Raw genomic sequence first — 26,418 nt, 5'->3', positions numbered from 1 at the left:
CCTGTAAGCTTTTAGCTGCAGATTTTGTCTTGATTCAAAACTAGGCAGCACTGTTTCTCATGAAACCAAACTTTTGTCTTGCAAGCTTGGTCTGTTGCGTGACTAGAAAATAAATTCCTTAAATCTAGATTTATCACATTCTCTGAATGCTTATGCTTATATATTTATCTTGTTTATGTAACTTTTCTCAGAGTTCTGCTTGTGCTTTTACTTTAGAGTTACTCTAAACAAATATGGGAGGTAATGCGAAATACTTTGTGTAATTAAAAAAAAAAAAAAGTAATAAAGTTGCCTAAACAGAATTGTAAAAACTGAATGCAAGAATATGATTAAGCTGTCCTGGGGTTATCTATTCTAAATGTAAAAAAAAAAAAAGTAATAAAGTTGCCTAAACAGAATTGTAAAAACTGAATGCAAGAATATGATTAAGCTGTCCTGGGGATATCTGTTCTAAATTTTATGTGGTTTAATAGTGATGCTACTTCAAAATTGACCGGTTTTGTTTACAGTGCTTTTTATTCAATGTATGACTATTTCGGAATCACATCTAACACTTTTTTTCTCTTTTACAGACTGGACTTTGACATTCTTTTCATGAAAGAGGTTTCCAAGTAGTTGTTTTACAATAACTTTGAGAAGAAGTTCTATGTAGCTCTTACTTTCAAGAGTGCTGCAAAAATGATTACTTCAGATTTGCCAGTACTACAGTGAGTATACGTTTCTCTATATATTTGAAATCTTCACTTTTAAAAGGTAGAAGTAGACAGAGAGGTGATTGTGAAGATAAAGCTTTAGAGAAGCGCGGATTACTGTGACTGTTCTGGGCCTCCTGTCTTGTCATATGCTGAAAAACTATGTGAAAAATAAAACACTTAATCTGAAAGATACTTCTTTATACATATGGAGATTGAACTTTGCTGTGAAAAGCAAAATAAAATCTTTGCTGCTTTTATGCCTCTGAATGTTGTGAGATTTCAGAAATGTGAATGGGTTTTAGTCATAATTGACCATACTTGTATATTCCAGTTGTGTACTCTTTCTGACAATGAGCTGTATCTATTGTTGGCCTCTACAACTGAAGACAGCAAGTGGTGTTCCCATGTTTTAGTCTTGCTGGGAACTAGGAGCGGCTTATACAAATGGCAACATCACTGAAGCTGGGTAAAATGAACTATTGGAAGAAATACAGTGGAAGTCTATAATGAGGGGAGCTAGAGAGTAAATCAAGTAGAACTAAGAAAGGAATTTTAGAAACAAGAACGAAATGGAGCTTTTTTTTTAGAGTGGTGGGTTGACCTTGTCTGGCTGCCAGACGCCCACCCAGCTGTTCTCTCGTTCCCCTCAACAGGACAGAGGGAGAAAACAAGATGAAAAAGCTCATGGGGTGAGATAAAGGCAGGGAAATCGCTTGCCAGTTGCCCTCACAGGCAAAACAGACTCAACTTGGGGAAAATCAATTTATTGCCAGTTAAAAAAGATTTGGATGATGGTGAGAAACAAAGACACAAACGAAAATGTGTTCCGTCTCCCCCCACCCTTTTTCCCCGTTCAACTTCAGCCCTTCATTCCTGACTCCTCTATGTCCCCCCTGCCCTCTACACTCCTCCTGGGGCCCTCTGAGGGCTCCAGCGTGGGCTCCCCAGGAGCCGTGGAGAGTCTGTTCCTGGGCACCAGCAGCACCTTCTCCAGCAGGGCTGGTCCCAAGGGATGATCCTGATGGGTGGCACTGAGGGGCGAGTGTCAGCCCTGGGGGTGGTTCTGGTTGGCTTCGAGGGAAGTTGTGGAAAAAAGTTTTCTCGGTTCATATTTTTCTGCATGTGCCACATTCAAGAAGTGAGAGTGTGCTCGTGAAACGTGCCAAGGACGAAAAGGTGGGAGATTCTGTCATGGCAATGGTGGGAAAGTGATATTCCTGTTCCCAGTTCAAGAAGCTAGATGGCATTAAGAAGTGAATGAAATAGCACAGAGTTTAAGGTTAAAAAGTGCATGTTAATAGATCCAGGAACTCTGCACACCAGCTGAAAAACCTGAGGGACATTAAACATGTCGGCATATTCTTTAATCAGAAGATGACTATGAGCCACCAATAGTATGCAACTTTAAAAAATGAAAAGAAACATGTATGTTGTTTTTACCAGTAGAGCTGGGAATCACTTGGTGCCACTGTGCGAAGTGTTGCTGAGATGTCATCGTCAGTAATACATATAGACAAAATGAGGTCTGTCTTTTTACAACAAAAAAAAAAAAAAAAGAAAAAAAGGAAGTAGGACTTGAATGTAAAGGTTTTGAGGCTCTCCCGAGGCCTCAGAACGTAAAGTCTAGTATGGAGAAGGTATCAAAGAAAGTGATAAACGTTAATTTAGTAGGTCCCAACCAGACTTTCTTCAGAAAGGAGTCTGGCTAAGGATGAGAGAACCTGAAGCAATCTTTGGTTAGGGGTATTAGCTTCACACATTTAGATTTGGGAAGCCACAATCTGGTTCCACACAGAGAAAGCCAAGATTTTCTTTCCAGCTCTACTGCTCCTTGTTTCTACTGTTTCATAACGTTTTTTTAATCTTTTTGGCTACCCCCTTTAAACAAAAGGTCCTAAAGTCAATTTGATATATTAATGTACTTTGCTTAGGACCATGTCAAATATTCCCTCCCAGGTTCTTATCTGTTTAGGGAACATGAAAGGAGAAATCTTTCATCTTTCTGGATTTATAGAAGTGACTTCAAAATGCAGTGAAGACAGGATTTTACTTATTGGTGTTTCAGATGTAGAAAAAAAAACCTCTGGTGTATTTGACCTGGGTGACTGAGTGTTATGAGTCTTCTCTCAATGGGATGACTCATATTTGCTGTGAGGCATGTTCCTCTTTAGATTTTGAAGATCAACCATGAGAGCTGATTCATCCATGATTCATGAGCCTGTGCATTTAGCCATTTTTCTTCATGAATGCTTTTCTTCACAAGGCTGAGTCTGGTGGTAGCAATTACTGAATTTATCTCTGCCAGAACCTCGAGCCACCTCAGCAACGCTGATTAAAAACTTACAGAAGCGTTATTATTTACAAAATCTGATACATGAACATCATAGGTTTTTGGTGTAGTGTGTTTTTAAGGGGGTGGGTGGATTAAACTCTATAGCAAGGGCTTTATGTAATAGTAGATGGAAGGTAAATTTGTTTTGATGTATTTTTCAGAGATGTGAAATTTACTGTGTCTAATATTCTTCAGAAGCATGACGTGGCAAAGGGTTGCCCAATAGTGTGTTAATTCTTTATTATTGTATGGTTAGTTTCAGTGACTAGTTAATATAAATTGGAAATGATACCTGGAGTTTTTAGGAGAGATTCTGGAGTTACTGCAGGTTTTCTAGGATGCTTTCACCACCACAGAAACCAGAAAGAAAAGCAGAATAAATTTGAGCACCTGAAAGGGGTTATGACTTGTCTGCTTTACTATGCTCACCCCAACCTTGTAGGTCTCTGCCAAATTCTCTTATTTCTCTGTCATGTGAAAGGTGTCTTAGAGAAGAAAGGTTTGGCCTCAGGCACTGCCACCTCTCCTCTCTTCCTATGAGGCAGGTCTCCTTAGGCCCAGATTATCTTCCTTCCCAACAGCTTCAGGAGAGATAAATTGTGGCTAAGCCCAAGTTTTCCCCCCAGGTGACGAGTCGCACACACGCAAAATAGGGATAGGATAATTCTGGCCTATTAAGATGTGGATGACTGCCACCAGATAAACGACTTCCTCACAGTTCTGCAAGATTTTGTAGGGAAGGAGGGAGAAGGATGCTGGCCAGATGCTCTCCTCAATGAGTGTTAAAAACCTGACAGAACTGCAGGCAGTTAAGAGATGCCTTACTCCTCCTTTGAGTTCAGAAATAAGAAGAAAAGGAGCGTGTGTGTGTGTCCCCAGAGAAGCTGCAAGGCCTTGACAGAAGCCTGGAGCACCACCTCCCCACCTGAAGGGACCCAGGGCCGTAGTGGAGGGGCCTTTTCGTGCTGGAGGTGTATGATTCGGACAGAATCCCCTGCTGCTTGAAATTATGTTTAGTTTGACATTAAATCGGTCAGGGACTGTAGGTTGTCCTTGATCCTGTCTCCCTGTGCCAAATAATGTGAGGATTGAAGGGAACCTACTTTCTGGTGTTTTCCCCTTACTCCTTACCTTCATATGTTCCTTGCAGGAAATAAATCTTCTCTCTGCCTCACATATTGTTAGGGTGAGATTCATCTTGTTTAATTGCAAACATTTATGTTTGAGCTGCTTGTCTATATCACGTTACCCTCAGTGGAGAGAGAAGAATATTTATAAGCCATAAGCTGTCTGACCAATTTTGGACGCTGACGTAAGCTTGAGGTATGTTGCACTTTAAGGTTTTCTGTTTTCTGAATTGTATGTGTCTCAAACTTAAATTAGGTGAATCTCACCCTTAGTACTGATTTATTGAGCCTTTCCCAAAAGGTTTCCAGCAAACCAGAGAAGTTTTACCAGAAAAATATTAAGAGAAGCATGGTTATCGGGTTTAAGACAAAGAAGAGAAGGTGGTTAATAATTAAACTGCTCCTTCCATATTCAGTGTTCTGAAGCAATTGAAATTTCCAGAACTAAATGCACAAATCTCAGTACGTTTTGCTAGACCCAGGCAGAGGCTGTAGCGAAGTCCTGTTCTCTGGACTAGATGCATGTGAAATAGTAGTACAGTTTAATTTATTTATATAGCTCTAGTGTTTCAAGGGAAGTGTTTGAGCCATTTGCCTAGGAGGACTGCTGAATCTGGTTTTAATAGAGAAAAATCTTTATCCTGATGATATTAGGGGTGTGGTTTTGTAAGCTTGCAAAGCTATAGCATTTCCTCAGGAATTGGGGGTATTGCTTAGACTGCACCATGCCTAAAATTTTTCCAGTAAAGATCTGTATAGACCAGAGAGAAGCTTATTTTTTTCTACAGAGAGCAAGAGATAAGAGCTTTAATTTCTCTACAGCAATAGAAAGCAGCAGATATTTTTATGGGGTGCCTCACTTCTGTGTTCAAAAATTATTAAAAAAAAAAACAAAAAACACAACAGACCAACTGTCTTTGTGAGGCAATATGCATTTTTCTCAAATTGAGTTGCAGTGTGACAGCTGGTCTTTGAGTGAAGGCCGGATATGTCCATCCGCATAGGCATTGTTTTCAGCTGTGTTCACTGTATTGTTTTTCACTAGTGTGGCCCTATTTCACCACATCATTTTGAACTATATTTGCAGGGTATCTTTTATTTGGTTTTAGGCATTTTACAATTTTTCTTTTTTCGCATTCATAGCTCGATACTGAGTTTTTCAAATTGCATATTTTATGAAGCAAAAAAGCTACCTCTCTTTAATTTTATCACGACAAAGCTGCATTTTCATTTTTTTGTAGAGATACTGTTTTACAAGCGTGTCATTTGGGAACTCAAATGTACTTGAATGTTCTTTAGTCTAGGGTGCCTGGTTTTCTGGGGTGTATACAGTATTTAGAGATAATCCATTGAAGTTACTTTCAGAAAAAGGTATTCATTTATATTCTACTGCATTCTAGCTTTTGTAAAGAATTCTGTGGACTCCTTGGTGGTTTTGTGCTTGCAAATTGGAAAAGGTTGAAAAATAATGTTTTAATATTAGAAATTCATCGTAGTTCTGTAGAACTATTTGGGATAGAGCAGACCTAGAACAATACAGACATTTCAGTAAAGAGAAGTATCAGAACATTCTTGGTTGATATGATGATATTTATATCTTTCTGCATTGCAAAATAGCTTTCTTGGTGATACAGCAAATTTGTGAAGTATTCCTGATTTATAAAAGAAAATAAAAAAATAAAACCCCAGACAATGTGGAAAATATATGTAGATCTTGCCTTGCTGAAGCTTCTCAGTTTCTGTAAACCAGATCACTAATGTCACCTTTTACATTTGAGGCAGTATAAAATAATGGAATAGGTCTGATTTTCACCTTCCCCTTGCACGTGTTTTACAGCAATTTAACTCCTTTCACTTCCAGGAAATTATACTGGGTTTGAAGAAATCTGTGATTAGAGCTAGGCTTGACCCATCATTTACAGAGATCTCACGCGCTGGTAGTCTTGTGACCTAAAAATAAAGCGCATCAGTAATATGTATGGTTTTGCTTGTGGGCTCTTCGTGGGCAAAATCTCATGCCTCAGAAGATCAATTACAAGCTGAGTCTCTTCAAGCAGCCAGGTGTGTTTTGAAGGCAGAGAAGTACCTGTGCCCCTGGCTTGTGGGAGGAGGTGGAAATTGGGGTAATGTTTTTTCCCTACTTAGTATGGTCTTATAATTTTTCAGTGCTTTAAATTTAATATGGGCTTCTCTGCTAATAGCTGTTGAGCAACGTCCAGGCTTTCTCATTGTACAAGTGAAAACATTTTTCTAACTGCAAGAATTATTAAATGTCTTCAGATCAAAGTGAGTTTTCTGGTTTGTGCCTCGTGGTCAGTGTTAACACTCCCTTTATTAACAGCTGCAAAATCCTATTGTCTTCGAGTGTGACTAAAAAGACGATTTAACCCTAGTGGGAACTCATGTAACTGTTCTAATGATGTGGCGGCTGGATTGGACTCCAGTTTGCTATCTCATGGCATGGAAGCAGCTGGGAAGTAGTTACTGAGAGTAAAAGAAAGTTGATACTAGTGAATACATTGTGGGATGGATATATTGAGAATGTGTTGTTTAATGTAGCTAGTTTTTGAAGTGTAACATGGTTTCAAAAGAAGCTGTTAATTTAAATAACTTCTACTCCATAAAATGACTTTCCAGCCCATAAAAAGGTAAGGTTTTTTGCCAGGGCTAACAACGTTTAGTTCCTTAGTTTGCAGAATAAATGTCACAAGCCTTTTAATGCTGACTTTTTTTATTTTTTTCTGGCTTAGGACTAAATATTTAATCAGTCAGTTATAGATTACTTGTTGATTTCAAATCATTTTAATTTATCTAGTGTTTTTCCCCCCCAGGGATTCTACAAATGAAACGACTGCACATTCAGATGCTGGCAGTGAGCTTGAAGAAGCAGAAGTCAAAGGAAAAAGGAAAAGGGGCCGTCCTGGCAGGCCTCCAGTATGTGTAATTTAGTTTTGTTTTGTTATACATCTATTTAAAATTGACTGCAAACTGTTTTTCATCTAATCATCTTGTGGTCACGTAAATAGGCTTTTAATGAGCCCTATGTCAAACTTTATGAAGACTTGTAGTATGAAATATTTATCAAATCGGTATACAAACAATGCTTGGAGTGTTTAAAAAGGAGCATAAAAATGAGCTCATAAAAGCTATTAATTTTTCTTTCGCTAGTTACTTACATGAACATTACAATTTTGTTATTATTGTCATATTACAACATTCTTCCAGACATGAGAATCATCTCACTAAGCACGACCACTTTCTGTTTTAAAAGTTGTAATGGATTTTAAGTGGCAAATGACATTTGAGCCATCCTTTTAGTAACTGATAATCTTTTAATGTGAACGGAAAAGTTGCAGCATAGTATTATCTAAATGCCTCAGAAGATCTATTAACACATCTTAAAAATTCATGTAATTGACACACACTGTGTGCTCCATATAGATCAGGAGCTTCGACGTATTCTCTGGAATAGTGCAGCAAATGATATTGCTGTCTGTTCTGTAAGATTTGCTGTTCTTCAGTAGTCTTCACCCATTGCTAGCCCATGAACAGGAACATACAGAAACAATTCTCTATTATATGTAGTATTTAAGGAGGCTTTCTCTTATTTTCATTTATTCTATAAAATAACCAATGTACCGGAAAATACAGAAGAAGTTCTGTGGTCATTTTGTTCTTCATTTTAGTTTTTCATGGTCATCAGATGTAGTTCTCTTGATTATATCACTTGAAGTACATCATGCTGTGGAATAAGATTTTTGGTGTGAACTTGTGTGTTTTGTTATTAATAGTTTTAATTCTGCTCTTAGTGTTTGTCTACAAGTACACCCCCAGTATGAACGCGATATATATATATATATATATATATCACTAGAAAACTGAGATATTTTTTTCTTTTTTAACTCTAAGACCTTCCACCCTAAGTCTAACTCTTTAAGCGTGGGCTAGTGAGGCTGTAAGAATGGGCAGAGCCATGTGTTCCTCTCAAGCATGCTGGCCAAAGTGGAGCAAACTCCTCTGTAGTATTGGTTTTCAATTTGCATCACAGTTTCTGGACTTACTTTGGGAGCCAACATTTAAAATTCTGGGCTTTTCTGGGCACGTCATCTTCCTTTTTGCAAGCTTTTGAACAGTATTGCCTATGATGGCATATATTCTTTGTCAGCAGGATGGATTTGCTCACAAACATGGAGCTTCTTTACAGGAAGCTTTAAAGAAACATGTAAAGAGAAGAGGACATGTGTTTATGCAACTTGTAAACAAAGGGCAAAATCCGAAATTATCATAAGAATATCTCGCTAGTAAATTTATGAGTTTTTGCAGATCTAATAAAATAAAAAATAAAAAAAGAGGGTGGTGCAACCTGATTGCTAATCCAGAAGGTTGTCAGTGTGGGAATTTAACTTAAAGCAACACTAGTGGTATTTTGTGCCCACCACACATTCCTGAAAAGGAAAGGTGAATGTTACAAAAAGCGTTTCTTATCCCTCTTTTTGAGTTTATTAGTAGCTCCTGTGGGAATATTTGCTGAAGCACTCTACTGTTCCTGCTATCAAGTTTCTACAGGAGCAATTGCTCATTATGCTTAGAACAACTCCAGGCTCATTAAGTGTACATGATCGTAAAGTGATGAACACACAGAGGAAGCAACCATTGCTTCGCACATAAAATGATGGGCTGTGATCTGACCATTGCTGCTTAAGGAGGAAGGCTATAGGGTTATCAGAGATGAGTCCATGAAAGCATTGTCTTAATACTCAATAGGGGTCAAAAAACCCCAAATCCAGTTTTTAAACTTTGAGGAAGAGAATAGAAAATAAAACAAATACTGTGTCCTTTATAAAACTGTGTGGTTTGCCAAAATTTGGAATATTTTGCACAATTCTAGTTTCTCTTCCCTTCTCGACCTCTGCCTCAAAATCTCAATGAAGGGTATATTAGGATTGCAAGAGGTTTGGAGAAGAGGAACAATGCTGGTCAGTCACGGAATTGCGCCGGGAGGGTCTTTTCCAGTCTGGTCTTGAAAAGCCCCAAGGTGGGAGACTGCTCAGCCTCTTTCAGCAACCTCTTCCATTTTATTTCTTGAAAAATTTCTCCCTTATAGGAGATCAGTTGTCTTGCTTCAGTTCATTACTACTGTCAGTTGTCCTCCCACTGTACGCCACTGCAAAAAGCCTCATAGGAGAAGTGTCCTCAGCCCTCCTGTTGGTAGCCCTCTGCTGAACTTGTTCTAGTTTATGAATACCTCTCTTGCAGTGAGAGGGACAAAGCTGGACGTGGTATTCCAGATACGGGCTAAGAAGGGCTGAGTAAAAGGGTATAATCACTTTCCTTGGTGACTGCTGTATTCCTGTTTGTACAGCCCAGAGTGCTGACGGCCTTTGCTGCTCAGGCACGTGGCTGTCGCATGTCCAGTTTGCTGTCTTCCAAGACCCCGAGGTCCTTTTCCACAGAGCTGTTCTCTGCGTAGCTGGTGTCCGGCCTGTGTTGGTGCAGGGATTTATTCCTCTGCTGGGGCGGCTCTTTGCTTTTGTCCATGCTGAATTTTGAGTGTACTGTTATCCCAGACCTCCAGGCTGTCACTAGCGGTCTTGCCTGTGATGTCATTAAGCAGCATCTCTGCCAATTTGGTGTCATCTGCACACTTGACTGCAGCACACTCTCTTTACCCTCTCTGGCTGTCTGACAAAGATGGGGAAACTGGATGTGTTCCAGTGAGACTTCTGTTGCACTCCCTCATCACCAACCTCCAGGTAGAGGATTACCCGCTATACTCTGAGCTCAACAGTTCAACCACTTGTCCTCCCATCTAGTTGTCTACCCATCCAGACCACAGCTTCCCAACTTGGATACAAGAATATTGCGGGAGGCTGTTGAAAATCTTGCTAAAGTCAACATAAGTGACATCTATTGCTCCTCCCTCATCCACAAATTCAGCTGTTTTGCTACAGTTTTTTTGGGTGACTTCACAAAATATGTATGTTTGGATACAGTCAAAGTCTGCCCTTGTAATTGATGCCACTCAGTGACTAGTATCCTTGAGGAGAAATGCACACACCTTTGAAAGTCTAATCTAAGCAATTACATTTATAACATTATTTGATATTAAAAGCCATGGACTTAGTAATTGAGGTTTTGGTTTTGAAAATGTCATATTTCACTTTCCCTCCTCCTCCACATTGCTCACGTATCCATGTTGCTAACCCATCTGCTTTCCACAGGTGAATTACCTGTTTCTTAGAGGAGGTGCAGCTCTGACATTTCACCCCACTCTTCCATCTGCTAACATTTTTATTTCCTCCGCAGGTACCACCTACCTGTACTCTCAGATGCGAAACAGGTTAAAATATTTAGTTAAATTCAGAGCTGGTTTTCTCAACTGATACTTAGCTTTGATGGTTTTCATTTCTGTTATAGATGTAAAGAAAGGCTTTTCTGCCCAAAGGCTCTTCCATTTTTTGTGATTTTTTTTTTTTTCTAGCTAAAATATTATGGTCTAATAAGATTGGATCTTTCCCTGCAAATGCTGATTTGCTTATGTCCTTAGGCCATCACAGCTACAGCAACACATCTGCCATAAACATATTGACCTCTTTTGGAAGGAGAGTTTCCTCTTCTGTGCTATTTTGTCTAGCTGCATGCTTCTTTTACAGAGCTGCACACAATGTACTCCATCAAATATATGCATGTATGTATTTATTTGAAATAGGTTTCTGCTGTAGTGTTATGGAATGGACTTGACCTTTTATTAGAAAGATTGACTGCTACTAGAGGATTTTCCAGATTTTTTTCCAAAGACAGACATTCTTCTTTGCAAATTTGAGACTTTTGTAAGGAGATGGTCCTCATTTGAAAATTGGCCATTTGTAGTGAATAGGTCTTCAGTTCACAGAGAACCTTAATATTTTTGGGAACCTTCCCTTCCTGAAAACGCTGCTTTCCGAGTTGCCCCTCCACTTCTATAAGAGACTATTCTAATGAGTACGGAGACTGAGTAGACCATACGGTCAGCTTGCAGAGATTAAGTGCATTGGTCCTTCAGAATAACTCTCAGAAACTAACCTGTTTATCCTGAATTCACCAACCCTTGCAGTGAATTTAGCGGGAGTTGCACCATGTCCTGTTCTAGCATTGACAATGGCCTCCCCCTTGCTCAAGTCCCCTTCTAAACACTGAGTCTTGTAGACCAGATGCCTGTGGAATGGCTGGCTGAGAGGTGAATCTGTCCAGTCACTGGGATATTTTGACGCATCTGTTTATGTGATACTGTCTGTGAGCATACCACCTGGGTATGTATTTAGTGAATTGTGTGGGGTATATTTAAGGAGTGACCTATAACAGTTGAAGTTGCTCAGTAACATTGGCCAGAAATGCCTTTTCTGTCTCCTGCGTTATTGAAATACGTAGGTTTGAATGCGCTCTCCTGTTCTAGGTAGGGGATTTGAAAGCCCAAAGGCTTATGATGCAATGCAGCTTTCGCATTAGTGAGCTCGGCTCAGATCAGTTATTTGTCTGTCCCTTTTTGTCTGCTCTCTGTTTGGTGTTGTTGGCATGCTTTATTTTAACCTGCCTGGCCTTACCTTTCCAGGAGCTCAGAATAGCTTGGCTTAAACCTCAGCTGAGGGAGTGAGAGGTGTCCCTGGCTGTATTTCAGCTTTGAAGCAGGAGTAGATAGATTAGCCTCTTTGACTCAAAGGACAAGAAGAAACATCCATCTTTCTGTTCCAGAGGTGGCAATTCTGAGATTGCCGCTGGTGTGTCTCTCATCCCATATTCAGGGCTGCAGCACACCTTTCTCCAGCTCCTTTCCTCAGGTTCTTCTATTAAGGCAAAGTGGAACAAGGCACTTCTGTACTTTTGTCCCCAGCGCAGGCTGTACAGTTTTGCTTTCAGGTCTTTTTGTATTTTGTATGGAGGAGACAGAGCACAATACCTTATCTTTGCATTCATGTGAGAAATTTTAATTTTGCAGCAGACTCTTAGCCTTATTTAGTCTTGTAGCATGGATCTTAGATACTGCAGGGAGCTGAGTTTTCTTTATAGCTCCAAATCATACATGTCCTGATTAATAGTAAGAAGGAATCCTCTTGGAAGAATTTCTTTTCATAGTAGTTGAGGTTTGTGTTTTGTGTGACTTACATCAGTGTCCTGTTTCAGCTTGCTTGCCTGATGGTTTAGGTCTGTCCCTTAAAGCTGAAGTAAGTCTTTCTGTAGTTCCGTGGAAATGCAGTGCACATACAGACAGTATGTGAAGACTTCTCTATCCCACCACTTGTAGCTTCCTGGTGGAGAAATCCTAATGGCATTAGAAGTTTTCCTTTTACCCGTTTAATGGGATGGTCCTTGTATTTTTGACAATGTAATCTATTCTACATTTTTCTATGGAAATAGCCTTTTTATTTTTTTTTTGGTAGTAATTGCCTCAGCTAGAAGAATAGAATTGATTCAAGCATTTATAGCATGCTCTTTTGGCTCTTTACGATCACTTTTAGAACTCTTGTTTTTGTTTTGTTTTTTTTTTTTTTTGGTAGTAATTGCCTCAGCTAGAAGAATAGAATTGATTCAAGCATTTATAGCATGCTCTTTTGGCTCTTTACGATCACTTTTAGAACTCTTGTTTTTGTTTTGTTTTTTTTTTGTTGGTTTTTTTTTTCTTCTAAACTGGCTGTGCTACAGCTGAAGCCACTCTGTACACACTGGATGTTAGGGGGACTGCATCTGTCTTTATTTGCAGGATGAAGCTTTCAACACGGAGAACCTTCTTTGTTTCTATGATGAAAAAAGTCCGAAGGACAGACCGTTTGTATCCAAGAACTTCTCCCTAGATAACCATGGTGACGTTACGGAGTGTGCGGTAGCCTTCTTTTTTTTTAGTCAGGATTCATTCAGAAAGAGCTCAGACATTACCACTCTTCTCCCGCTTAACACGAGATTATAACGCAGACACCTCTCAAGATGACGATGCCTTTGAGAGGCATGTTCTTCAGTCTTACTCAAGTGGAAGGTTAAAAAGCTTCTTCCAGCTGTCTTGAGAAATAGGGTATTGCTTTAAATTCCTTATGGCGTAAATGCACACAGAGGCCATCATTTAAAGCAGCGGGTTAGGTGGAGTTACTGACCTGTAACACTTTTACTGTCTTTATTTCTTTGTGAAGTGCATCAGATCAACTTGGGGAATGTTAATGGAAAATGTCAAGCCACTTTCACTGCTTGTTTTTTTTTTTTTTTTTTTGTAGTGTGTGATTTAACTTTCACTTTATTACCTGATTTTACAAATGCGAGTCACTTTTTTTCCCCCTAATCATTTTAAAGGCACGAAAGGGAAAGTGTTATCTAGATGATTTATTACAAAGTTCTGAATTGTCATAATTTTATTTTAATTGCAGTCAGGGTAAGTATTTTATTTCCTGCTTGCCTTAGTTTAAACCATGAAGCAACAGCTAAACTATGTGGCCATCAGTGTGGCCATTTTAGAGTTGCTTCTGGGGCACATTCTGGAACTTCTGAATTTCCTAATGCCAGTGCGTGTAAATCCTCAGCCTTAGTTGTTGTCGGTTGAATCTGCCACACAGATCTGAAAAAATCATTAGTAACTTCTGTTTTAATTTGGCAACTCAGTCCGTTTTGACACCACCGCCAGTCCGAGTGTCTGTCCTGGGTCTGGGGGGACAAAGCACAGATTTATCGGCTGCAGGCTCACAGCTCCAAGCAGCACTGTTCTTGCTGTGTGAGTAAAAAGCCTCCAGCTTTCTTACCTTGTTGTGCTGCTTGATCCCTCCCTCCCGTAGTCCTAATTCGCCTCAGTGTCATCTCTGCCATTGCAGCAGATACCTGTGCTATGGAAATTGTTACAAGGATTTTTGAATATATTTAGATACAGTAGTGCTAGCCAGCTTGCGTTTTCTGTGACTTTACAGAGACTCCTCTTATAAACAGGAGAAAAGTCAGTTTTGAGTGGGGAAAACAACCAGTTGTTACCCACCTCAGGATTCTGACAGACTGACACTTAGAAAGGAAAAAATAAAACCCATGCATGACTGTCAATTTAAGGGGGCTTTAGGTAGAAGCAGGAAATTTCTGGCTGAAAGGGTGTAAAGGGGCAAGCAACAACTACTAGTAGTGTTCCTGTTAGAAAGCAGGGGTCCTGTTTTTCCTGTATCTTGGTGACCATTTGGTGGATCCTCACAAGAGTAGACTTGCTACTAATTCACTCTGATCTTATGAAACATCACTTTTTACACCTGTCAATGATGGTCTGACAGGTTTACTGGAACCATGCTCATCCTTGAGCAGGGCTGTTTCTGTGTGGAAGCTCTTCATGGCATTAGAGGACGGGGTTTTTTTGTGTTGAGCTGAAGGACCACCCTTTCCTGTGAATGCAGGCCTCTCTCTTTTGGGATGCAGGGCTACCTCTGTTTGGCATCCTCAAAGCCAAACGTAATTTTTAGATGTGTAGCTTGACTTTGCAACTCAGCTTCCAAGAGCACCCTACCTCTGCAGATACTCCACAGATATTCTCTGTCATGAAGGAGTCCTCTTTGCATTTCTGTGGCTGTACCAGTCTGTGCTTTTCTTCATTTGCTTCAGTGGCATTGGATGTCTCCATCCTGGGATGGGGTTACGTATTCAACTTTGTATTCAGAGGTAGGAACCTCTATGAAGCTCAGATCTGCCAAGACGGCCTGCAAAGTTTGCTGTAAATTCAGGGATGCTACATGTGAGTAATGTCTGACAACAGCAATGTAATATTGTATGTTAATGAATAAGATAACGCCGGTTCCTCACTTCTGTGCCTTGCAGTTGTGAAACTTCTTAATTAGGGTAGCAGGCAGTTTCTGGAGGACCTACGTATGACTTGTTTCATACTTGTACTCTGGAGTGGGATTGAGCTCGCGCTTGCTGTCAGATGCCGACTGGGTGGAAGTGCTCTGGAGTGCAAGTCTGGTGGACACCCTTCCTCTAGTACCTCTCCACCTGAAGCTAATGTTAATCCCTGCCTCACTTAGAAAGTACTAGTTTGGGATTTTCTTCAGTTTCTCAGTGGAGGGTGTTTTTGTCTGCTTGTTTTGTCTCGAGGCAGGATTCAATACAGATCCTGCACCTGGATTTAGCTACCCCAGTTTGGATGCGGAATGGCTTTTGTTAAGTGAAAGACTTGATTTCCCCACTATGGGAGATGTTCTTATCGTCACAAGAAAATCTGTACCAGAGAGAAACTCTGGTATAGATTTTCAAGTATTTTCAGTACTGTATCTGGTGTTAATTCAGGTCCAGGATATTGAGATACTTACTTGGACTTGAAGCGTCTGGCTTTGTCCAGCAATTCTGCCAAAAGTACATCTGTCGGTTACTTCTGTACCTCTTCCAAGAGCTCATTGATGTTCTGATGTTCTCACGCTTATAATTCAAACAATGGGTCTTGGTCAAAGCACCGCCTTTCCCTGGGATATATGACAAAAGTGAAGTTTAAACTGAACCTTTACATGTCTTGTGATTACTCATTTTGAGTGTGTGCGTGCTGATCCATAGTACTCCTGCCAGTGTAGATGACATGTCTCCTTGCTTTCCAGTAACAAGGTATCTTTGGATGTGGGCATTTCATGTCCATCTCCAGCTTGCTTCTCCTTCATCCTTGCAGTGTTTAATGTCTCCCTTTGAATTGCACATTGAGAAAAACCGAGTTACATACAGAGGGGGCTTACATTAGCTTCCACGGACGGCATCAATTTGCCTTCCTGCTTTCATTTAGCAGTACTTGTAGGTGAAGTGCTTCTGGCTTACTGTCACCCAGATTGAATAAGCACATGGATTATATATCTCAAAAGAGTCAATTTAGTTCTAATTCTTTGCAGTTTTATTAAATAGTGATCATGTGTCTCTCTGGAGCTCGGCAGAGCTCAAACATTTCATGCGTTGATAGCTTTCTTGCTGATAAAAGGCAGCTTTGCACATGTTTAAAAATTCATTGAGGGAGAACGCTTATTCTTCTGATCGTAAGTGCAGATGTTATCCAAAAAACTTCTCACAGAGATTGTACCGTTATTTTAAGCTTTCCAGCTTGCACTTGTATGCAAGTCCTTAATTGAATATTTGCAGGAGGCAGTTGCAGCTGCAGCCTACCTAGCCCTTTTCTTTAGCTCTCTGGCCCCGCCAGCAGTGATCCCTTCTAAAGTAAGGGGAAAGCTAGACTGTCTTTTACCAGCTCTCTTCCAGAAATGAGATCCTTTTCCTCTGCAGGAAAATTCTTAGTGTGTCTGCAGTTGGAAGGTGCAACCAAAAATGTTGACCTCGTTTCTTTACTGGAAGCTTTAATAGAAACTGGCTGATAGTATACTCAAGTAAATGGTACCGTGAGGATACTGTCCTAAATGTAACCTTTGAGTTGCTTGTGTGTTGTTTTCTTTAACATAATTCCTCAAAATAGCTTCTTGGTTCTGCAGAAAACGGCAGCTTTTGCTTTTGTCTGCCTCATAGTAGGGAGAAATAATGGAATATGGAAGTAAGATCAAAGCAGGAATCTTATGTTATTTTCCCCGGAAAATTTTCTTTTTTGGCCTGAGGTGACTTAAATTCAGAGTGAACTGTTCACTAGATTATTTCCTACAAGTGGGATCTGTACCACCTGATTATAAGCTTGAAGAATCTAGAGAAAATTTACATTAAATAATTTAAATTCACAGGGAAAATGTTTTAACTCATAAAATCGTGAAACAAGGGGCTATTATGATGATCTGTTATATCTGGCTGTATAAATTTAGTGATTTAATTTGAGTTGAGTTGAAGAGCTGACTCTTTATGTACACAGTTTCTTATAAAAGTTGTATAAAAATGAAAATACAGAAAATGAATGTTACCATGACTAGTGCATTTTTAATAACATATTGTCATCCAAAGATCATTAGTTATTCTAGAAGTTTATTTTGTGTGTCAACTTAAAACACCTTTGCTGCCCTGTCTGCGATTTGCTGCCATTTATCTAGTTTTAGTCATATTGTCCACTGTTTGTGTTGAATAAGACTAGTAAGGATATTGATGCGAACGGACACTCCAACACTGGAAATTCACCACTATTACCTTGATGTGATAGTGCCTTTAAAGTTGTTCCTCAACAACTACTGATAAATAAAAATAGGTGTACCTGACTGGATAAAGCCCCAAGCAGCCTGGTTGAATTTCAAAGCTGGCCCCGCTTTGAGCAGGAGGTCAGGCTGCGGAGACCTCCTGAGATCCCTTCCAGCCCGGCTTATTCTGTGATACTTGTGCGTATACACATCTGTGAGTGTATAAATGTGTGTGTAATATTTATGTATATTTTATAAGGATACATTGAGTGATTTCAGGTATAGCTATAATAAATTTTCATTCTACTGGTTTTCTTTGCCCAGTCTGCCACTAAGAAACCTCGGAAGTCTCCAGCAGACAAGGGTCGTCCCGAATCTGCAGCTAGAGGAACAAGTCGTGGAAGAGCTAATGGCCACCCTCAGCAGAACGGAGAAGGGGACCCTGTCACTTTGTTTGAGGTGGTTAAGCTGGGGAAGAGTGCTATGCAGGTAAAATAACCAATTGTGTTAACACCTTTACAATTCAGTATATCCTGACTGTAGAAGTTCAGTCTAAGCCATGCTTTTGTAAACAATTGTATTATTTCATAACCTGTATCGGTCCAATAGACTGTGTATGATAAAGTAAGGGACAGAATATGCTTCGATTGAGGGGAGGACTGTCATATATACCTCTGAAAGACAAAAGACAGGTCAGAAAGTCGTCTATTTCAAATTCTCGATTATTTTGTTCATTACTTCCAAATTGAAAATACATGTTGTTATTAAGCAGATCATTAAAGAATACCCTGTAATAAGTTTTATATGAGGAAAAAGTATATGATATTGGTGATAGATCCAAAGCTTTTTTTTGTTTGCTTTTTTTTCCTTCAAAAATACCTGCTGACACAAGCACTTTTGAGTTCTTTGCACTGCAGCTTACATTCTTCTTGCTGTCCCCACCAGCGCAGTAGATGAAGGCTAAACTAGTTGCCTAGATTTCCTCTGTGTCTGAGGGACAAAGATGGACACATCCTGAAGGCGAATTTTTCATTGTAAAATAAATATCTAAGATAGTTGTAGTGAATCGCCTCTGGAAGTGTTTCTTACTCCTTTAAGTTTTGATGAATTTCAGAGATCATACAGGATTTGTTGGGGCAGATGAATCCCACATCAAGAACCTCTATAGATGATTGTTTTTGACAGTACTTGTATGCTTTTAGTAAGCTGTTGCGCTTCAGCTATAGTTTATTGGCATTCAAAGGAGAAACAATGGGCCCAAAACTCTGTTCATCCAGTGCAGTGCAAAGCCAACAGTTGTGCCTGCTGAAAGAATGTTTAAGCAAACTTCTTTTACTTTGCATTTCAACAAAACAGGACTCATGCAGTATCAGTTTGTTTGTTTTGACTTTGTGGTGCTACCATGAGAAAATTACAAATTAGGAAAACTAGGGGCTGAGTCCCCTTTTCAATGTTACTTTTAGTGTAGCTAAAAGCTAAGTCTAATTAACTCCCAAAGGAATCTAGTCTTCCAAATGAGTGAAAGCTGCTGAATATTTTCTCTCAGTCTCAAGTCTGTGGAAGGTCTCAGATGTAATTTTAAAGAAATAATAACCAGGAAGAAAATAAGCGTTTTTATTCTTCATAGTTGCTGTATTTACAGTTGTTCAGGGTTGACCCTTCTTATCTAGTAGGTGAAGACAGAACAAATTTACTCTTAACAAAGCTACAGATTCCTTGTGCCTCTTCTTCCTACATGTTTTAAGTCAGGGCTTCCAACTTCGCTTGGTTTTCAACACTTTTTCAAATTTTGATTTTGGCAGCGTTTGAGGAAACATCTGGAGTCTATTTTCTGTTTTTACTGTGGTACAGAGCATACAGTATGCTTTATGTAGTATGTTTGTCTTAAAGTTATTGATGTTTGCAGGAGCCAAATGGAAAGGAATGGGTGATTGCTTTGATATTTGATGACTGTGTGCGTGGAATTGGCTTTGATACTTTTCGTCTCTTTCAAAAGAGATGCCATCATAAGTCTTCTGCAAATGTAATTCTAAAAAGAAATTGTCTGCGTGTTTGTATTAAGAAATCTTTGGAATTCAAATGCAAAGGAGTTGTTTTGAGAAACTTAGTATTTGTATATGCGTATACAGATGGATGTGTGTCTGTATATTTGTGTATATATACATGTGAGTGCACATGCTCAAAATGTGCCCAACCTACGTATACAAGAAAGAAGTAGAAAGCCCGTTTTAAGCAGTGCAGAAATGATAAACAAATAGTAAAGGAATAGGTAAGTTTATGTGAAAGCCTGGGATGCAAACAGGCACAACTGACTTGAGCCATATTTAGCAGCACGAATCCTAATTTCAAGAGTATGTGTCACTTGTGCACCTTTGAAAATTTTACTATTGGTAAAAACATTCTGAAAGAAAGTAAGAAAGAAACCCTTTCGTGGGAAAGAGGATGCAATTAGAATGTAATTTAGTATTTTTTAACTTGCACTTCTGGACAATAATCCCACGTGAAACCAAGGTTCTATAAACCAAACTTATTAGCGTCTTTATACTTTTCTTTTTATTTAATAGCTTAGGGGTTTTGATGTACTTAAGAATGCTTGGCATTTTTGTTTTTTGTAGTTTCAATGCAGGTTTTTTGTAGCCAATTTTAGCACTTTTGTCAGTATTGCCCATTTTCAGACACGTGCCATATATTTGTATTTGTCAGAACCTATTTGTTCTGAATTTTTAGTTCTTTCCCTGTAATATGAATCTCCTTTTTTTTTTTTTCTATAGTGCTCTTTTTGCTTCCAGCAATGAAAACCCAGAAAAAATCACTTAATATATTCTGAGATTACATGGGAGTTTTCTTCATGTGCTTTCATTTCTGATCTATCTGCTCCTGCTGTTTGCTCTCAGGATTTATTTTAGTTGTTAGATTTTTCTGTCTTTGTGTTGCCAACTCATGGAAGTTTGTAGCTGAATTCAATTCTCACTTCTTTTAAGTTTGTCCTCTATTTTGGTTCTCATAACAGGATTCATTTACTTTTTCAGGCTTATTGCTGTTTGGTTCTTCCAGAGAAACAGTTAGGTTGATATTTTGCATTTCAAGCATACGTAACTTCAGAGCTGCTGTTCGCGTATAAATCTTTGCCTTTATCATGAAGTGCTTGTTGTGTCAGTGTTAAGTCTCATTTGAACTCTATAAATCATTTTGGTACCCACATTAACATAGTATCGGATTGTTGTCACTGTTTTTTAATTTGCTCTGTAACCTTTCCTACAGTTTGTTGCTTCAGAAGTTTTTCTGTTGGCAACACTTTGTGTATGAAGTGTGATATGACCTGCTGGTCATGTCTTCTGCGGGTACATTTTGTTACTCCATTAAGACTGTTTATAGAGCTTTTTTAGGCTCTAAGGGTTTTTTTCTGAGACAAACATGATGCTCTTCTGCTTTTTGTCATTTGTCTCTTTTATTTTATTTTTTTTTTCCTTGAATGTTTTTGTGGTTACAAATGTATTGGCTATATTTCCCTACTCTAAACCTCTGTTGGCAGAACGGACTAGATCACCATTTCTCATGTGCTAAACTGCCTGACCTTACACTGGCAGGGGTGAAGGGTGTGGGTGAACCCCCACTCCTCCAGCCGAGCCCCCAGTTCAGAGGCTGGCTTGTAGCTTTAGTCTTCATAGGCATTGTTTTCTGACCCTGGTATTAAGCTGGCAGTGAAATAAAGAGCATGCGATGGGCTCAAATTTTGTTTAGGCCTCAGTCTGAAAATTTTTCGTAGGTAAATTATGGCCAATTAGCTGTAATGAAGTTGTGTTGGTCAAACCAAGCATAGAAGGGTTCTACTTTCTTGTGTGCAGAGGGGATTTGTGCCTCCCTCGGAACATCAGAGAGAAACATCAGTAATCGTAAGAGGTGTTCAATACCAAAACATGAGCAGATCTATGCCTTGGTTACTCTGTAATATATTGTGTGTTACCAATTACCCTTAATTGATGTTAGCAGTTCATTACAGATTAGGTGCTGATTTTGAAAAATATATTTGACCCATCTGCTTAAGCTCAGCTGATAGAAGTAATTGTGGTGTCCGTTCGACGAGATGCAGAGTAAATAAGGCTCCATTATGTGCTAACAAACATTTTAGCATATGTATCCAAAGAGAGTTTTCTAGTATATTGAAATGGAATTTTTCATTGTGCCATTAGTTCTTCTTTGTCTCTCCAGAAATCAGGAATGTATGTGGTTCCTTCACTGTTTGTGTCACACACCTTGGCACATGTGGATTTGAGTCCTTTGAGGTTCCCTCCCTGTTCAAGTAAAGCTTCATTTGTAGCACTGTTTACCCTGTCATGAGAAGTTGTCTTCTTTTTTTCTTAAGTTTCAGTTCCTCAGATTTTTGTCATCTTTGACATCTACTGCACTCACGTTGGCAAGCTGTGACTCTTGTTCACAGTACTACACTGGCTAGAAAGTTTGTGTATCAGAGCAGGAACATCATGAGACCTTTTTTTCCCTTCAGCTATCTTCCTGAAAGGATTAAAAATCTTTCATTAATATTAATTTAATATACTTCTGAAATGTTAATAATATTTTCAATATTGTTTTCAATATTACACTGATTTTCAGTGTTTATCCACCTGTCTGTTGTGGACTGAGGTTCGAAATTACTCCCTGCAAAAATAAAGGGTATGCATCCCTTGTAGTTACATGTTTGATCTGTTGGAAATAATATGAAAGAGGTAAAGGAAACACTGACCACTTTCAGCAGCGCTCTTTTTTTGTTCTTTGCACTAGCACCTTGCTGGCATGGTTGCCAGTTCCTTTTATCATAAGGTATCGGATTTGGATGACTTTTAGTCATCAACACCTGTACTGGAAATTATTTTCTGATTGAAATTCTTCGTACCTCCGGTATCTTTTTCTGTCACTTTGAGATTTGATGATCTGTACAAGAAACGCAAGATAGTCCATTCTTCTAAAGAGCTGATGTGTCTTTAAGCATCTTGTTAGTATGGCACAACCTATATAATTTCAGTAATTTTTGTGTTTTCGTAGCATTTAGGGCAGAAACAGACCATTATGGTCTGTATACTACCTCCCTGCACAGCTCAGACGACAGAATTGCCAACCGTTCCTGTATTAAGCCAACAGCTTCTTTTACAACACTCATTTTTCTATAGTAATAGCAGTATTAATTTCCATTGATAAGAAGTTTGGGTGGGCCAAACTTAGCAACTGTAGAGGCCGAGCCAAAGTCTTGAACGTCACTGTTCCCCGTCAGGTCTCTCGCTGCAGTAGCTGCTCCCCTGTGCTGGCGGTCACGGGTACCTTGGCCATTGCAGCGGGGAGCTGGTCTGGTGGACGTGGAGCAGGAGGTGGCGCTGGCCTTGGAGAAGACAGCTGGTGTCCCCCTCCTCCCCCCGAGAGCGAGGCTGCTCCTTGGGGTGGCTTCTCCCCAAGGAATTTGATAGTAAAGCAAACCCCAGTGGCTGCACAGCTCTATCAGCTGGTCCCTAGCATGTTCTGCACGGATTAAGCTTTGCTTTGCTTACTTCTCTCAACTCCCTGGAATTTTCTCTCTCAGTTATTTTAATCACGTAATCAGTATGCAGTATAGATAATCCCAGCGTTCCTCAGCCCTTCCAAGGCTTCTGGTTAGAAAAACTTGTTATATGCCTGCTTTAATCTTGCATAAACTGAGACTGCTGTTGAACAGATTGGTCCCACCTTCTCCCACACCTACAGCTGATGTTTTTTTACACCTTTCTTGTGTGTTTTGTAGTCATATCAAGAAACAGATTTAATTAGAACCTGACACTTTGGTGGATTTTTTTTCAGCTGGATCAGCTCCCTGATTCAGCTCATCTCTGGCAGCAGTTCAGACTTATTCTGGATTAGAACGGCTGTATAACCATCACCATATCTACCTTATTTAGGAGGGATTGTATTTTACACATATGCTTTTACATATATGCTTGAGCTTAAAAACATCAGAGCAGCTGTAACTGGATCGTACTGAAAGTCCAGTATCTTGTCTCTGACAGATTAAGAAACTCTGGCAGCTGAGAAGGAGAATAAGAAGGCAGAAATGTATTTGGGGAATTCTCCCTACCTCTGACTGCAGCTCAGGGTGAACGTGGGGTTTGTGTTTTCAGTAGCCGGAAAGGCTTTCTCTTCCCTGAGTGTCTCTTCTCTCCACTGGAGAAGGGAGTCCTCTTTGCTCGATGGTGTCTCTGCATCGGCCTCAGCTATTTCTGGGAGTGAAGCTCTTTGAAGATTAATAATAGACAGACATATAAGTATTATCCATGTTTTTTGTGTTAAAGGCGTGTTTTAGTTTAATTGTCCTTGGTTGTATTTTAATAATGCTGTAGTCTCCAACTTGAAGGGTGGATAATAACTTTGGGTTTCCCCAAACTGTCTCAGAAGCTCCTTAGGAGTTTAAGTATGCATTCTCTAAAGTTTACAAGGTAAAATAACTGCAACTATTATTGACACATAAACTAGTATTTAGTATTCATATTGCTAGATGGATTTCTTCTGCAGCCTAATCTTGCTTTTTGTTTGGTTGTATGCTACAGAACTAAAAGAAAAACAAAATTAAAGCTAGGTACATACTTTCATGTTTGTTATGCTAGGAACAATTTAGCCACCAGATGAAACATTAATTAATTAGAGGGGTATCCCTTAATACCAAATTAATTTTTCTGCAGAAAAGAATTCTTTTGCCTTGTGATGTAATAAGATGTAGGATGATTTTGCTGTTAATGTGAATGCACGTGCCAGTAGTGCAGTGCGTGAAAACATTTATACTTGAAAATACCCATTGTACTTAAAGCTGGAGAAGTGTTCTGCTCTCTAGAATGTCATCATTTTTTGGTATCTGGGGTGATCTGTGAAATCTTTACAAAGTATGCTAGCAAAGGAACTTGAGTCGTGTTTTTTAATTAATTGATAGATCTCTCTTGTTGGAATAACTGTTTTTGTTTCTGCACTTCTCTAAGGATGTTTTTTAATTCTCATGTTCAATGTATATGAGTAGTTTTGATGCTTTGTAGCATCTCGGAACCATTCCTGACCATGATTCACCCAGCTTAGACACAGCCCCTTGGAAATCGTGTAGCATGTCAATTGTGAGAGATTAGCACCTACAAAAATTCTGTACCGTAGTGGAAAATCTGCTTGGTGTGAGGCCATTGAATGGTCCACCCGTCATTTCTTAGGTGAGGAAATGGAGCTCTGAGCAGTGTGGATCTGCTGTGACAAGAGTGCTTGTCCTCAGTAGTTCCTGTGATTTTAATCCATTTGAAAGAAGAATTGTTTTCAGTACCTTTTATGCACGTTAGTGTAACACCAATTGAATTGTGGCATTCTAATACTCTTGTAAGAGAACTAAATATTTCTATATTTCAGTAGTGTTTTTTCTTCCAGATGGTTCCATATGATGTGTTACACTGATTTCCCCACGTGATGATACTTAATGCCTATTCTACTGCTTAGAAATACGTATTTATATGAAATGCCAAACACAGATATCTCTGTATGGAAAGTAAGAATCCCTTAGTTTTATTGGGAGTAAATACTTCTAGGATTGTATTCCTTCCCTCTCTGTGCTTCAGGGAAAAAAAAATTTGTATCGGTAGACATTGCATAAAGCAGATTTTCCCATCTTTGCTTATGATGAAAAAGCAAGAAGTAAGTACTGTTACATTAAAGTAAGATTTCTTTAAAAAGAATAATTTTCAGAAAGTGCTTGCTAGGTGTTAGCGAAGTGTGAACTCTTTCATAACTTAAAACGACCATCTTTAGAGGAAAAAGAATAAATTGCAGCTCCTCAATCTACAGTTCTTTTTTGTTAACCTTATATTAGGTTTTTCAATGTGTGTATATTAGACTTACTACCTGCAATTTGGAATGCAACCAAACAGTCATCTTATCTACTGCGTAGTCTTAAATTGCACATATTTCCACGTTAGGAGCTACCTTCTCCCCAGTAACTGTCTAATTACTTCAGTCTTCACCAAATTTGACCTTAAAAGACTTACATTCTTTTTAAAAAAACTAATTCACAGATTCACTTAAAAAAATCTTTTACGCAGAGCATCATAAGTCTTTCACTACTTCCCTTTCTTTCCCTGTGTTCTTATTTTCAGTGCACTCTAAGTTCTTCTCACTGTCTGTTAAAACACATTTTCTAGCTTTTATCTTCTCTTCGGGCTGCTCTTTATACAGATAATTGAAATCTTCAATTTCACTCTGCATTCCTTTTTTGTTTTAATAAGCTTTGAATGTCATTTGAGTACCTTCATTTTATTGGCAGAAGAAGTATAAGCTTTGATTTTGGTTTTTTTTTTCCTACCTTTAATGTAAACACGCTGTGCACCCATTCTAGAGTAATTTGTTGTTCTGTCATATTCACTCTAAATGAAGCGTGTCCATGATCAGTTGTATGAAATGGCAAATTATTTAAATTTTCTTTGTACCTGATTTGCCTTGGTTTACAGTTGACTCAGATTTTACACTTGAACGTGCACTTCGTCTATAGTGTCATTTGTTTTCACTTTGTGTTAGTAGCACTGCTGCCAGATTGTTACTTCATTTAAATTGTGAAATAGCTTTTTTCGAAATCAACTTTCATTAGTATTTAGTGGGACTGTGCTAATTTACATGAGCTGGCAAGGTATCATCTACAGTTAGTCCCTCTGGTTCCTCCAGCATTTAACGTTCCTAAATGTAGTAATGTTCTTGCACTGAAGGAATATGAAATGGATTAATCGCTGTAAAGCCTCCAGGAGGTAATAAGATAACTAGCTTCGTTATTTCATTCATTGCATCGGACTTTTGCTTTTACTGGCAATCTGAGCTGCTGTTTCTCTTCAATACTACAAAATGTTCCTATTTATCTTCTAGCAGACTTTGAGATGTGAAGGTCAATGTATCTGCGAGTCTCTGTGATTGATTTTAAGTTGTTTACTCAGACTGTGGATCTATTCTGCTACTTGCTTGATTTTCTTCGAGCTTCTTATTTCTGTAGGGCTGCCTATTTGGCATATTCTTCTAATTATGGTGCACGGTAGCTCTTAGAGTCATCGGACAGTTAATTTCCATTACACTCTCTTGAAAGCTGTTATGGGCTTTTGAAAGTCTCTGTACTGACTATGTATTTGTACTGTACAGCTGCCATTAGCATAAGACCTTGATTTTTCACTCAGTTCTCA

The 26,418-nt window shown here is 39.0% G+C and overlaps 1 protein-coding gene across 2 annotated transcripts in view; it reads left to right on the top strand.

Moving 5' to 3' along the window:
- Positions 1-678: 678 nt before the first annotated feature.
- STAG1 (stromal antigen 1) overlaps positions 679-26,418 on the top strand; it is a 151,121-nt gene continuing 125,381 nt past the window's right edge. For both annotated transcript variants that reach the window (XM_009887368.1, XM_009887367.1), the window contains exons 1-3: positions 679-707; positions 6,986-7,088; positions 17,540-17,704. In XM_009887368.1, the coding sequence (XP_009885670.1) occupies positions 679-707; positions 6,986-7,088; positions 17,540-17,704 (297 nt within the window). The remainder of the gene's footprint in view (positions 708-6,985; positions 7,089-17,539; positions 17,705-26,418) is intronic.

This window comes from Charadrius vociferus, unplaced genomic scaffold (genome assembly GCF_000708025.1).
Source record: "Charadrius vociferus isolate BGI_N301 unplaced genomic scaffold, ASM70802v2 scaffold406, whole genome shotgun sequence".
In the NCBI taxonomy this organism is placed as follows: Eukaryota; Metazoa; Chordata; class Aves; order Charadriiformes; family Charadriidae; genus Charadrius; species Charadrius vociferus.
This window is presented reverse-complemented; position numbering and strand designations above follow the sequence as displayed.